This window comes from Zonotrichia albicollis, chromosome 15, assembly GCF_047830755.1.
Source record: "Zonotrichia albicollis isolate bZonAlb1 chromosome 15, bZonAlb1.hap1, whole genome shotgun sequence".
NCBI lineage: Eukaryota > Metazoa > Chordata > Aves > Passeriformes > Passerellidae > Zonotrichia > Zonotrichia albicollis.
This window is the reverse complement of record NC_133833.1, coordinates 14,641,469-14,657,146: the sequence shown is the minus strand read 5'-3', so window position 1 is coordinate 14,657,146 and position 15,678 is coordinate 14,641,469. Positions and strand designations below refer to the sequence as shown.

Genomic DNA, 15,678 nt, shown 5'->3' with positions numbered 1-15,678 from the left:
GGGCAGAAAATGAAGGCTTATTCCCAAATGGTCTCTTATTTCATTTAATAGGTCCAAGTTCAGTGCCACCTTTGTCAGAGGCACACACTACTGACTCAATCTCCTTATTTATAAAAAACTTTTCCTTCCATCCCCAGAGTACCCCAAAATGGCTGAAAAATGGGTTCCTTTCCCTTTCAATTGCATATTCAAATTAAGGGCTCACAAGATTTAAGCACCAAAAGTAACTTTAAAACTCTATGAGATAAAGTAGTCTCTCTCTGAAGTAAAATAATATGGAAACAGATTTTTAAAATGCCAAAATTATTCTTATGAGACACGTTTTGTTTTTTCTTAACCCCATAATAACATTCCAAGGTGTTTTGAACATCTGTCAAATTGGAAAAGGTGGAATTAATTCAGCAGGAAATTTCCAGCCTTATCATGAAGATGAGATTTGTTAGTTATCCTAAAAAATCATCCAGGAGTAAAGGCTGCAGTCGTCTCCTTCACACACCTCTGAACACTGACATTTGCTGGTGGAAGGATCAAATATGAACTTCAAACTCTGTAATTTGATAATTTTCAAATGCAAAGTATGATATATAACATATAAAAATATAACACTTCCATATTTCCAGTATAGTTAGTTCTAGCTAAATTTCCCAATGGTTTCATTCCCTATCAACCTCTGCACTGTTTCTGCAATGTCTGTCACTGTCATACATAGATTTTTGCAGTGTGCACATTCCCCCTTTGTATTTGTAATGCCCTGAGGGTTTTGATTTTGGGGTTTTTACCACAAAAAATAAGCTGCACAATTCTGTTTGTGAATTGTGTTTGTTGAAATACATTTCATTACTGCTGAGTTATTAATGGAGCATAGCTCATGCAAGAAGGGTAGGAAAACACAAAAATAAGCATTTTCTTTCAACTCAGACTGACATTAGATTTTGGATTATGCCTTTTATAATAGAATTCTGTAGCATAGGTGATTAATATATGAATTACAATCGCTCTACCAGCACAGATATAGAATTATAATCCTTTCTAATGCCCTGTAAATGTAGTGCTAATGGAGGGAGGGAGGGAGGAGCAGGAATCAATAACTGCATTTCCAGAGCAGAGGCTCTAAGCAGCTGTGTGAGCACAACAAAATGGTTTGGGTTTGGTCACCCTGCCCTGCCCCGGGGTGTCACACCCTGCCATCTCCAGGCAGGGACATTCCTGAGGGAATTCTGCTCAAAAGCCTCCCTGGAATCCAGCGGCACCAAGGGTGGGATGGTCACAGGGCAGGTGTGTTCCCTCCTGCATGGAAGCCCTTCCTGGGCAGAGAAAGACTCCAAAGCAAAGGTGATGGAGCCAGGAGGTGACAGGAACAGCAGAGTGAAAATGCTCTGTCCTGGATAGGGTAACACCCTGCAATGACATCAGCTGCCAACAAAAACAAAAATGTCCTGGAATTGTCCTATTTACCACAGATGGCATCTTCTCAGACAGCTGTTGAGGATGCCATGAATGTATTGCATAAGTACAGAAAATCACAGTTTTTGTTACAATTAAACCAAAGACACCAGGGTGACCTTCAGGGAACACTTCTTCAAAAATATATTCCACACTTTTTAAGATTTTTGTTTCTTTGTTAAGCCTCTTTTGAAGAGCCCATCTCAACTCCTGCACCCTAAATCCAGAATTTACATCTTTTGGTGGTGTAGTTGTTCTGCTGCCCTGCAAAAGCCCAGCTGCAAAGTGGAGTCTGGACACGGTGCCCAATCTTCTCATCTGAAATTGGCAAATCCCTAAAGAGCTGTTCCTGATACAAAGCAGCAGAAATTCCAACATTGCAATGTCTTTTAAGTCTGGATGTTATGCCAATGGCTGAATTTCCTTTGTCTTTCCCAGAAAAGCTGATAATGAGCCCTACACCACCAGCACTCCCCACCTCCAGAGGAAAGGAAACATCAAAGGCAGCCCACAACAAATCCTCATAAAACTGCATAACTTGGTTCTGGCTGGGGGCACCAGTGTGCAGACACTGCCTGAAACAGATCTGCAATCAGCTAAGAGAATCCTGGGGAATATTATTTTAAACAATATTGGGAACAAACAAATAAAAAGATGGAAAAGAGAAAAATAAGCAATTTGCAATCACACTGATCCGATTTTTGACATGAAATGCAACAAAGCAGTCAAATGAGCAATAAGACATTGACTGTCATGGTCTTCAAGGGAAAGTCTAACCTTAGAACTGCTTGCTTTTTTTCCTGTATGCCATCAATGTATCTCCTTATATTCCCTCCGTGAATTGTCTTAGGTTGAAAATGGGGCTGTGTATCCTATTCCCATCTGTCAGAGCTGGGGCAGTTCTCTGCTGTCCATGGGCAGTTTTTTCTTTCTCTCTCTCCCAGCCAACCCTCCCTCCAGGAGATCTCTGCTGTCCATGGCCACTGAGTGTCCCTGCAGGGCTGATCCAATCCCAGCATCCCATGGGGAGATGCTCCGCCCAGGGGAGGAGCCAAGCATTCCTACCTGGATCCAATCTGAGCCTGGCACAGCACAGCAGCCTTTGCCCCCTGCATTGCCAGAGGAGCAGCTTTCTGCTGCCCTGCATGGCCAGAGGGAGCCCAGGCCCATCTGCAGCAGCCCTGGAGCTGCAGAGGAAAACTCCCCCCTTGTGCAGGATCCCTGCTGCAGCAGAGCCACAGCTGGCACTGCAGGAGGGCTGAGCCCCCATGGATGGGGCTGGGACACCCCCTGACACACAGGGGGCAGGGACTGCTCTCACTCTTGGAAGTGTTGGTTTGTATTACTGCACTATCTTATTTTTTATTTTCTTCCCTAACAAAGAACTGTTATTCCTGCTCCTATATCTTTGCCTGAGAGCTCCCTTATTTCAAAATTATACCAATTCAGAGGGAGGGGGTTTGCATTTTCCATTTCAGGGGAGGCTCCTGCCTTCCTTAACAGACACCTGGCTGTTCAAACCAAGACATGGATACAGAGTCTGAAGCTAGAATACTTTCAACAGTTGCAAGCCTTCAGAGTTGTCCTTCCAAGCTCTTCTGTACCTGGAAGGACACCTGCCAGCTCAGCTGCTCCAGCTCCATTTGCCAAGGCAGGAGCTGCTAAACTGCTTCAGACAGGTCAACAGCTGAATTCATTCTTCAGAATCCTGGAGTGAGAAAATATTCCCTGCCTTTGTAGAGAACCTGTTTCAATATTTAACATAACCTCTTTATAGCTAACATAAATACAAGAAAATAACTTGTTTCAAATCCAGGGACATGAATAGAATAGAAACTGCTAAATATTGAGGGCTTTTACCTACTCCAATAATTCCTGCTGAAAACTCCAGATTTCTGTGCATTAAATCCTCATGTTCCAGTTTATGTTCTGTACAGAAGAATGCAGAGTCATGCATTATGCAAGATTCTGTCCCTGTTTGTACTGTAGGCACCATGAATATTGGGAGCTCTCCTTCACTCCTACTTCATGGTTTATTTTTGGTCAATCACTTAATGAAATTTCACTCTATTCTCTCCTGTAAAATGATTTCCTCTGGAGCTAACAGCTTTGTTTTATCAGCACAACAGTAAATATTCCATAACAGAAGCCCTCCAGGCAGACCTGCTTTTGTTGTGTTAGGTTTTGTTGCATGCTGACACAGGAGAATCTCTGTAGCACACGACCTCTGAGTGTCACTGATGTACTGAATCCACCCCTTGTGCACTCTGTGCACAAACCCAGAAAAGAATACAAACCAAGGAGAACCACCCCCCAGCCAGCAGGCACAAAACCTCAGATATCAGCTGATTTTTTTACCTCCAAACACAAAGATCCCCAAGCCAAAGGCCCATTGTGGCCCTTGCTGCCTGCCCAGTGCAATGACAACCAATGTCAGAGCTCTGGGGTTGGGGAAGGGCTCCCTGTCAAAAGGGGAGGGTGGATCTGAGGGATAACTGTGCTAAGGCAGGAAATTTAACAGCCCTTCACTGCTGTGCTGGCCAGGGTTTTGGGATTTTTCTCTCTATCCAACAGCCTCAGCACTGAACCTCTGGCTTTAAGGCAATGCTAAGGTCTAAACTGAAGGACCGGACCCACTCTTGGTCAGACAGAGCACATCTTTGCCCTAAATGGCCCTAAATGGTAACACCTCTTTCCCTTCTACCTGAATCACATAACAAATGAAGAAAGCAATTTACTTTGCAAACAAGAAAGAGGCCAGGAAACTTTTTTTTCCTCCATTTAACAAGCTCAACTAGAGTAGCAAAAAATTTCCTCTTTGCATCTCTCTAGATTTAAATCACACTTTCTTAGATGCTCAACTGCTTCACAGCTGACTTGCTTTGTTTGCTTTGGTTGTCTGCTGTTTATTGCCATGCAGCCACCCAGCCAAGTGAAAATCCTCAGATCTGTTTCCCTGTGCTTTAAACAGCTTTTCAAATTTTCCTTTTAATTAAGACTTTGCTCCAACTCTTAATAATCTGATCTGAGAACACCATCCTGCAAACAGTAAAAATCATGCAGTTGTTTACAAAGGTGTAAACAAGGCATATTTTTATTTTAAATAACACTCTGACTGATTTGCATCTCCATTCTCCCCAGCACACTCAGCTCCTCCTGCAGTGGGCTCAGGGACCTGCCCCAAACCCCACTGAGGGTTGGGATGTGTGGGGCTGCCTGAGATGGGGATCTCTTAACAAACATCAAAGTTACACTCTTCCAAAATTTCTCTCAAATCAAAATAGAGAAAGGAAGTTTTCTTGTCTCATTCTCTCTTTTTTTTTTTTTTTAATAGGAATGTAAATAAAAATAGAAATACAGCTACATAGTAGCTGTACTGTAAGGTGAACTATTTTATAAAGTACAGGAGTTTCTCATTTACTTTGAGTTAGCCACTGCTCAGGTTTGCTTACTGTTAAGATATATTAATAAAAAACATATTCTGTGGGAAATCAAATTTAAATTTATAATTAAGGATATTAGACAATGTGCTTTGCACTATTCAGACCTTTTAAAGTCCAGTAGCAACTTTTTGAATAAGTGTATTTAGGGAACTCTCAGAAGGTTTGCAGACTTTTATTCGTGAAAGAAAATGAAGGTAACACCTTGATTTGTACTTTAAAGTCTTTTATGAGGACTATAAGGGTATTACAATGCTTTACAGGCCACCTCTTATTTATTGTAACATTGTTTACCTTACTCAGAGCCTCCAGATATTTGACAAGTCATGAATAAAAGAGCATTAATGCATCTCCTTGAACTGCAAGGTGCAGTGTTGAACCACAACATCCCTGGTTGTTTGATAACCCTTTGGGAGGCACAGAATTGCCACAGGAGGAGCTGAAATAAAGGCTCCAGATCAAACTGCTGCTTTCATGTTTAAAAAGGCAGTGCACACCTTAATAAAGCTGTGACAGGTCCAGTCTTTATCGTCTGTGTGATTTTGGTATCCTGCACATGATGATGTCTTTCAGGCCTTTGTTATCTGCTTTTAAAACTTACTGACAAATTATGCAGTAAAGTTGATCAAGTACTACAGAAACAATAATTTATAAACTGCTTGTTAATAAACTGACAGAGCCTAGGACAGATTATATCATAAATATGTCAAGGGCCTGACAGTTTCCAACAGGGATATTCACTAAAAATATATATTTTAAGCTTGTTGGAAGAAACATCTTTCATTGTGATTCAAAAATCTTAATTAACATCATATATATATATACATTTGTATAATCACACATTTTGAAGGTAAAACATTTTTAGTGAAATAAAGCAGGGAAAAGCTCTACATTTCCTACTTGGGGCCACTGTAACTGAGTGTGAATCTTTCACCTTTCTGTTCACTACTAGAGTATTTCAAACTCTTCCTGTTTAATCACTTCTGTGGCTCCTCTGCAGCTATTTGGGACCAAGGGGTTTTGTGCTGAGGACCAAGAGACCAATTCCCAAACAGTTTTTAGCACAAGTGGAATCATTAAAAACAGATTGAGAGCTGTGAGATGAACCATGAAATATAAAGCCCTGAACTTTACATAAAGGGTGAAACAGAATAACTTCACACACCATGATCAGGCAGCACTTAGTGACAAACCCTGAATCTAAAAGTGTATTTACATTTTAATACCAATTTAATGAATGTGAAAACTACAGGCATTTTCATTTTTATCTAAAGGAAGCCAAACATGCTAAAATGCATAATGAAACAGTTCAGTTGCACAGAATGACATTGAACAAACCAAAAAAGTCCAAGTAATGCTAATTAATAATGATTACAGAAAGAACTAATACAAACAAATAGATGAAGACAGACTTGCCAGGGAAGACTACAAGTTAAAAATAAATTCTAAGTGCTAAATACTTTAGGAATCAGCAAAGTTAAGCTCTTTCTGTCCCACATCCACAGCACTGACATTGTAAAAACTCCATGTGTTACATCTGAGATTGACTTGCTGAATTCACTTGGCTAACTAAGAAAAAAAAGTTTTCTGCTTGCCAGTCCTGAGCAGAGTTACAGAAGAAAATTCCGTGGTTTGGTGCCTTATCATAAATAATCAAAGCCCAGCTCTGATGTCACATGGAAGGTGGTCCAGTCCTGCCCCACCCAAATTCACAGCCCATCTGAAACTGTAAATATCAGTCTGAAACTGATACTGGCACAGCACCAGGAGGGGCTCTGGAGTTGTGCACATGCTGCTTTGGCTCAGCTAAAAACCCCAAATACTTACTTGGACTTCAAAATTCATGTTCTCCAAAAATTTCTGGTTCATGGTCTCTGCAAATTTGTTGATGGCTCTCAAGAAGACTCTAAAAAAACAAACAAAGCAGTGATAGAGATAAATGAATGTAACCTCTGGCAATCCATACCCACTGTGTGTGGTACTGGTGGCAGCACATTTGGCACTGAGCACAGCAGGTGACAATCTGGACAGTGGCACAGGATTTATCATGTTACCCATTAAAAATTACACAATTGTCAAAAAGCTTTCTCCACCTCTGCTGGAAAAGTTAGACAACAGAATTTTGTTTCCTCTGCTGCACTACTGAGAAAACAGAGCAATTCTTTCAAATCCAGTGTCACCTTGTGCCAAACCCATGTGGCTCACAAGGGTGGCATCACCTCCTCTCAGTCTGAAACAGCTCCTGTGCTCACATCATTGCTTAGGAGCTGCACTTCAAAGATATAAAATCCAGCTTCTCAGTTTTCTTACAGGTAGGGAGGGCAGGACAACACCTCTGGCCACCTTCCTCCCCAGGTAGATTATAAAAATATTCCAAAAAGTGAAAATTCACATTCGAAATATTGTACAGTTACTCCTTCCAAGAGTAAGAACATGAACATTACCCCTGCAGCCTGAAAAGCAGCACCTATTTAAGCTCTTGATTAATGCAATATGATTAAGTCATGTTTGTAAAGCTAATTTCTGACTTCCCAGCATGGGACATTTGTAAAACAAAAATCAATTATATCTTTAAATATTTATAAAGTTTATTTTAATAATTCAGTTGTTTTCAAAATTGGAAATTGACTGAAAGTGATCATTTGCCTCTGCTTCATAGGCAATTTTTTTAATGCTAATAAGTGGAAATATTTCTATGGAAAACACTGTAAGGGCAAACAAAACAGTGAACACAAGGGAAAACCAATCCTAATTGTTCAAATATAATGATTGGCTGTCAACTAGATACTCCCAGTCAGGAAAAAATCTAATATTACAACAGCCAGGTCCAGAAATCCCCACCATCTCAGTGATTAGCAACATCAGAGAAAGCAATAATTCAATAATTAGGATTATCAGCAAAAGATTAAGAAACCACAGGATATCCATATGTTACTGTCCAAGGAATGCTGTGTCCTTGTGCTGGGTTCTCTGTGGTGTTTTTGGTGTCCCATCTCAAAAGGATAAACAAATAGAAAAAGAAAGAAGAGAGAAGAAAACACACAAATAATTATGACACAGAAATGACCCTCAGTCAGGGACAGTGTGACACAGGAGGGAGCTGACAGGACCTATAAAATCCAAAGTAATGTGGAGATGAGAGACTGAGTGCTCCCAGGGAAGCACCAGAGAGCCCTGAAAACAACCAGAGTGTGCACTCAAACAAAGCCAGGTTCTGTGTTAACTCTGCAGCTCATTGGTACAGGGTGCTGCAAATGCCTGGATTTTACACTGGCTCAGAAGTGATCAGACACATCAAAGACTAAACTGAAGGGAACACCATTAAATGCCATTGGTCACTGGGGGCTGGTGGAACACAGCAAACAAGCTCTGCTGTTGCACTGCTCCCCTGGCAGCCCTCTATGAGCCACTGGAGAAACAGAGAAAGGAGTTTTAGTCTCATCACAAAAACGAGATAAATCAGAAGGTCTAAATTCAGTTTCTTAATGAGGGAGGTAAAGCAGAAGTTCAGCTTTTTGGCAAGCTTACTGCAGGGAATCCCATGTAACCACTGAGCAACCACCCACAGGACCTCCCTGCTTCATTAGAGCAGTGACTGGATGGAGTGAGATCCTCTGTTGGAGGTGAGGAAAATGTTCTTTGTGAAAAACCTACAGAAGAATATCTCCATCTGTGTAGCATTCCCCTGCATTGCTGATGGGATCAAGGAAATTCAGTAATTATGCACATTCTCATATCTTGCCAAGTCCTTTTTGTTAAGGAGACCAGAGGGACACTGCAGGAGCTGTGGCAGGGGGAGGGAACAGATCTCTGGTGGTGCTGTGTCACTCCCACATCACCTCACACACACAGCTGAGCTTCCTCCCCATGGTCCAGGGCATTCTCTAATCCCATCCTCCAGACTGGCTCAGCTAATCTTGCCAGCTGAATTAAGGGGCTGGTTTGTGACAAGCCAAGTGGCATCAAATCTCCTCCAGTTCCAGAAATTTAATTGTGCTCAGTGCTGCCCTTGCAGGCTGTCACTGCTCTGCTGAACACCTTGTGTTCCCTCACAGGGCTGCCCTATGCCCCCAGTGCCACCTCCCAAGCTCTGCCACCTTTATGTGACCAACTCCTAAATGGGATTCCTGCTGGGAGCTGTCCTATTGGATTTGGGATGCCCCCAGATGGAGGAAGGAATGAATCTGACTCCATGTTCTCAGAAGGCTAATATTACTTTATGATAATATATTATATTAAAGAATAGTAAACTAAACTATACTAAAGAATACAGAAAGGATACTTCCAGAAGGCTAAAAAGATAATAATGAAAACTCTGACTCTTTCCAGAGTGCCAACACAGCTTGGTCCTGATTGGCCAATGACTCAAAATAATTCACAGCAGAATGCAATGGAACAATCACCTGTGGGTAAACAATCTCCAAACACATTCCAAAGGAGCAAAACACAGGAGAAGCAAATGAGATAAGAATTGTTTTCCTTTATCTCAGAGGCCTCTCAGCTTCCAAGGAGAAAAATCCTGGGCAAAGGCATTTTTCAGAAAATATGACTGCTACAGTGTCCCACACTGCCCACAAGCAAATAAACACATTCTTCTCTAAAGCTCCACTCACAAGGGGACATTTATCTCCTCCAAGCTGCCTGATACTTGACACTAACAGTTTAAGATGCTGCAAAAAAGGGGATTCTAGAAGAGTGATTTATTTTAGGCAGCACAAAACCCCACACAGCTTGGCAGAATCAAGACAGGTTATTCTGTTTCATCATCATCATTATTCTTCTTCTGAACAGAAATTTTAGGTCAAGGCCTTTTTAGTGTTCAGTTTTTTGCATTGCTCTAGACCCTTGGATTTACAAAGTTTATTTCTTGCCAACTCACATAAGCAAGTTCTTGAGCTCCAGCTGCTCAGGGAGAGCATTTCCCTTCACTCAGAGTTTTTGGCTGGAGCAGGAGGGGGTGTCTTCCATTTCTGAGGCTTTTATAATTCCCATATTCTGTGCATTTCCACACTGCTCCAACACCATGGCAAACCACATCACCTAAATATCCAGTTTAGGCAGACTCTGGTATAATCTGGTACTAAAAAGCTTCTCTTGCAATAAAAAAAATCCCACATTTCTCAGTACTTTACTCTTTAAAGAGAAATATCATGCAAGATGGAGTAGAAATAATCATACTTTAAACACACAGGAAATTTATTAGTGGAAATCTATTTCCTAGTATGGACATATTACTGGGTGTAACAAAAATTTTTGTGAAGAGCTTTTTTAGGTTTTACTTTTAGCCATATAAAAAACCCTCAAGGACACCTAAGAAATACTGAGGTATTTAATGTCAAGTAGAAATCATGGAAAGTACTAAAAATATTTACAAGTTTCTATACAGTATCATTAGATGTAAGCTGTCTTCTGTAAATATCCCTTTCACTCTCACAAATATTTTTATCTGACAGACAGGAAGGACACATTTTCAGGGAGCATGCAATATTTCCAGGCTGTCAAGTTGCAAATATTTTCATTCATTTGTGTTTTGCCTAAAGGGTGGATCTATTCCTGTCACTGGGAGTCACTTAGGCAGAAGGTTTGAATGCTATTCCTGCCTCCTGCCAAGGCCTCAATGATTTCACTGTCCTGCCTCAGTCTCCATTTTCACCACAATGGGGCATTAGTTAAGTAGCCACAAGTATGAAAATAATGGTACTTGTAAAATAATGTGAGATTTTGATGAAAAAAAAGAAGAAAATATAATTTCAAACACTAAGTTTTAAAGACATAAATTAAACTGTCACATTTTCAATTAATTTTAATGAAACAATAAAATTTCTACAGTCACAACAGAATTAATTTCTCATCAGTTTAAATAATTGTGATCTAAAACTGCTGAAATTCCTTTAGCCACAATAACTTCAATGATACTTCCTGAGTTTATGAGGATTGATGCTTCTAATGTACAGCTCATATAAAACTCTTGGGCCTGAAGATTTATGGAAGATCTTCAAAGTCCAGAGTCTCTGGGCTAAACCTGGGAATAAAAATGCAGGGTTTTGGCTTAGGACAGCAACAAAATTGTCATGGTTCAACTGCTCCTGTTTCCTCTCTCTCTCTGAATTTCCTGCTGCTCCTGCTTTACTTTATTGTATTGTCAGAGATATTTGTTAAAACTTTTGGCTGGAAAGAGAGCCCAAAGAATAGAAACCTGTGCTGCTGTACTCAATTTCACACACACAGATGTCTGTTCTAAACAGGGGAGAACAGTACCTTAAGTGACACAGAGAAATTATTTAAGGTAGAAAAAGCTGAAAATTCATGTCACCCTAAGACAAAAATTTGATTTCAAGCTGATTCTCCCTCAAAATAAAACAGAGGGGTTGAGATGGACCAAGGAAAGAATTCTGTATTCATAAACAACATATTAATCAAAATAGCATTTCAAGGCTATTCCTCAGAAGACGATGATTTTGTCTAACAGTAAAATAGGTCTGCATGTTGTCCTTGCTTTTGAAGTGTAAATAGGAATAAACCTAAAATTCAGATCTGCAACTCCAAGTTATTTTTAGCAAGCTAGTTAGAATTGTTACATCAGCTTTTTGCAATATAAAACAAAGAAAGAATTTAATAAAAGAAACAGACAGACCCCCCAAAAACCCCAAACAAACAAAACCTTAAATTCACATTGACTGTTCTCAGGTGGCATTGCAAAATCTGGCCTTTTCCTGCACCTTGTTCCAAAGAAAGAATATTTCTGTGTCCACAAAATAATTTTGGGAAAAGTACATAAATCAGATCCAGTGCAGAAACATTTCCAAAATAATGAGCAGCCCTTTCCTCAGACTCTTCAGGTGAATTCTTTTAAAGCAGTGAGATGCTTTTCAATGTCTTTTGAGGTTCTCATGACTCTAAAATCTGGGAGTTCACTGCCTCAGCTCTGAGCTGAGTAACCCAGATGCTGAGGTGAAGGCTGAATGAATTCACTCAGGAATTTATGAGCATCAGCTCCAGCTCCTGCTTGCTGTGGCTCCTCACTGTGACTGCACTGATGGAATGACAGGTGAAAAAAATGAATCAAGTACAAACTTCTACTGGATAATCAGACACAGAAAAATAAAGTTTAAAAGAGCCTATTTTCTGTGTTGTGAAAACTTATTCGAAGCAATCATTAAAATGATGGCATTTATGGGATTTTCAAGTCACATCTGAAAGCCAGTGAAGGCATGGATTGGATAGTTTTTAAAATTCAGAACTTCTTTCCACAAACCCAAAGTGCTTTTTCTTCAGAGAGTTTGGTCCAAAATCCAAACCAGAAGGAGTTATACTAACTGCAATGTTTTTTAATCCCCAAAACTGATCATTCAGGATTTTCATCAGTGAATCCTCTGTTTGAACAGATGAGGAATACAAGGGAAGTTCTTGCAAACCCTGGAGGATGTACTGACTATTATTTTTAAAGATCTTTCCTGAGTTTGGATAGAAAAAGTTTGGCCAATTCTATGAGGAGTGGAGCAGGGAATAACAGAGGCAAAATAATGCTCATCCATAATTTATATCAAGTTCTTACTATCATCCTCCTAAAATGTTGTGCAGAAGACACCTGATGGGTATTGTAGCATAAGGGAAACACCAGGGAAAAGCAGCTGAAGTCAAATTATTCTCTGTGGGCTTCTGTCACCTTTTCTCTTCCTTGCTGTGTACAGAACATGCAGAAGAAGGCATGTTACAGAATGAGAAGATTCAAAGTGTGGGTCAGACCCAAACCCCAATGCTGATCATTGTCAAGGACTGGAACAGTGAATGGCAACTATAAAATAAAGCTGGAAGGTACAAAATACACAGAAGAGAGACCAGACAAGCAATCAGTGTGACAGGAGAGACCAAACCACAAAGGTACTACAGGTGAAATAACAAAAATCCCCACAAAGCAACAGCAGAAATTATCTCCTAATAACTTAGCAATCATTAATTTAGAAATGAAGGGTAGTGCAGGATGGAAGGAATATTTAAAAACCTTGTGGCTACATGAAACCTAATTATGAGGAGCACAATAATGGCAACACTTGGGAAGAAATCCACTTCCATGGTAACTGGAAAAATATGGCCAGTGGCTCAAAGAAAGGGGAATAATTTCATCATATTTCTCCCTTGTGTCAACTTGGCTTCGCTACAGACTGAAGAATAATTTCTTGAATCATTCATATTGAATTCTAATGCTAGAGCAACTGCCATATTCCTAAATTCTTTCCCAATGTACACCTAGACTGTAACTAAACAACATGGTCAGAAAGCAACAGCTTCAAAATGGCTGTGCCCCAGCTGCTCCTGCCTCAATGATAATACTGGGGCTTGTCTCAATTATACATCATGGTTTTCCTTATTAGCGTTATTAGAAAATGTGCATTAAACAGCAATGCCAAGCATCCAGAACACTGCATGCTGTAATGTGTCAGAGTCACTCTGACAGCAGCACAATGAACTCCCAGAGGAAGGCAGGAATGTGCAGTGGTTTTGTGCCAGAAAAGCCAAGTTTCCATGTGAGGGCCTTCAACAGGCTCTTTGTATGTGGCCTTTCCTTCAGCACCTACCCAAAACATGCTTTAAACACTGGTGTGCTCTCATTTAGGAGCCAAAATAGATTTTCAAGTCTGCATATTAGGTGCACATTTCATGCCAAACTCCTGGAAATGGGATGTTTTGAATGCTTTAAGGAACTTCATGGCTTGAAAATGAAGTCTACAAGGAGCTGCCAGAATAGGCTTGAAGTAAATCAGCTTGAGAGCTCTCAGTACTTCATTACTTTCACTAATTTTGCTTATATTGTGACTTCCTCCTCACTTCTGTCTCCTCTGCTTTTCTGTGCATTCCAGACAATTTTTTGCATAGCAGAAATATTCTGAATTAATGAAAAAATTAACAATCACATGCTGTCTTTAGTGCTAATCAAGAATGGGAATCAGACACAAAGCTGAAACCCTGTTCTTAAAGATGAAATGCAATGTCTTAACATGGTTGTGTCAGGATGTCACACAGTAATTAACTCCCACAGCCTTCACTTTTGAAAGAGGTTTGAGTTGATATTGCAAAGTTATTTCTCAGTTCTTCCACTGATTTTCATTGCATTGAAGCAGCAGACTATGAATTTTAAAAGAGATGATTATGCAGCAAATACATAATACACCAGCAGGGTTATTTTGTGATGCTTCTGGTAAAAAAAAAAAAAAAAAAAAAAAAGAAATTAACTCTTCAAAATAATGCTAAATACAAGGAAATTGCATATATTTTATTTCCTTTAATTCTAATTAGATGAATTCTGGTCAAAGTTACTTAGAATCGGGAACGCAGAAGGATTGCTCAGTTGCACTTAGAACTAATGAAAATCATGAGTATTGAATTTTTAGTCTTTTCTGCAGTGACAACGAACAGTTTGTGTGGGTAATCTCTTCAATGTCTTTTACTCATTTGCACATATATTCTACAGAGGGCAAAATACTCCTCGTTGTCTTAATCCCCAGATGTTTTATTAAAATTAAAATACTTGAAAACATTTTATAGCAGGATATATACCACATAGCAAAGAACCTTAGGGGTTTCTATCTGCAAGTGGAAGCTGTATGTAGGAAAGTAACAGTTTATTTCACTGACTTCCTGAGAACATCAAATTACCAAGATATATATAAATACATACATATATATATATAATAGATATATTATATATTATCATTACAATATATATTTTCTATTATAGAATTATTATATATTATTATATAATATAGAGATATAGAGATGAGATAGAGAGATAGAGAGATAGAGAGATAGAGAGATAGAGAGATAGAGAGATAGAGAGATAGAGAGATAGAGAGATAGAGAGATAGAGAGATAGAGAGATAGAGAGATAGAGAGATAGGGGTGGTTTTTTTGTTGGTTTTTGGGTTTTTTGTTTTGTGTTCAGTTATTCTCTCCACTGAGGACTTTTCTTTTAGCTCAGAGAGCTCTTAGTCTGGGAGTGTGAGCATCCCAGCAGCTGATATCAGGAAAGATGAGACACAGCATTGGGAGTGGGAATGGGACATCTCCCTGCACGTTTTCTCTCTGCATTCAGATATTCAGATAAAAGATTAAATAAATGACTGCAGTTAAACCCGCCAGGCACCCACTCTGTTCCATGACCACCATGGGCAGCTGCCTCCCTTGCTGAGCAGAGGATCTGCTGCAGCCAGCACATAATGATGTGTTTAATTCCTGGTAAGCAGATAATTCCAGGACACAGAGAACAACCAGCAACACACAGAGCTGGTGCAGAATAAGCATCTTTGTGCTAGGAGCATGCAGGTGATGGCAAGGCAGGGTGACATGGGCACAGGCAGGGGCAGTGACTCGGTGCCAGGCTGGGAGCTGCCAGCAGGGCATAGGGGGATCAGCCCCAGCCGGAAGGGAAATTCTCCACGGGAGCAAAGCACGGCCCACAGGGAAAGCAAAACTGCTGCCTCTGCTCTCACCTGCAGCACCCCTGCCTCAGGACTGTTTAATGCCATTTCTCTGATTACAAACACTGACTTTTGTAGAGACTGAGGAAACAGAAGAAGCTGGATTTAATGGTGTCATGGTTTGACAAAGGTCTCTGTTCTCAAGACCCCTGAGCCCCAGGGGGTGAATTTGGGGTCCTAAAAGTGAGAAACTTTTCTGGAACTTTGGCAAAGCATCCTTAAAAGGGGAACCCAGAAGCAGCCCTGGTCCATGTGCAGTTGTGACAGCACTGGGCATGGAAGGAAGATGTCACGATGGCAGATGTTCTCCAGGCAGTGCC

At 40.2% G+C, this 15,678-nt stretch overlaps 1 protein-coding gene across 1 annotated transcript in view; it reads right to left on the bottom strand.

Moving 5' to 3' along the window:
- The window catches only part of DOCK2 (dedicator of cytokinesis 2), a 160,775-nt gene that overhangs the window by 39,410 nt on the left and 105,687 nt on the right, over positions 1 to 15,678 (bottom strand). The window contains exon 30 of the mRNA XM_074552037.1: positions 6,711 to 6,789. Within this exon, the coding sequence (XP_074408138.1) occupies positions 6,711 to 6,789 (79 nt within the window). The remainder of the gene's footprint in view (positions 1 to 6,710; positions 6,790 to 15,678) is intronic.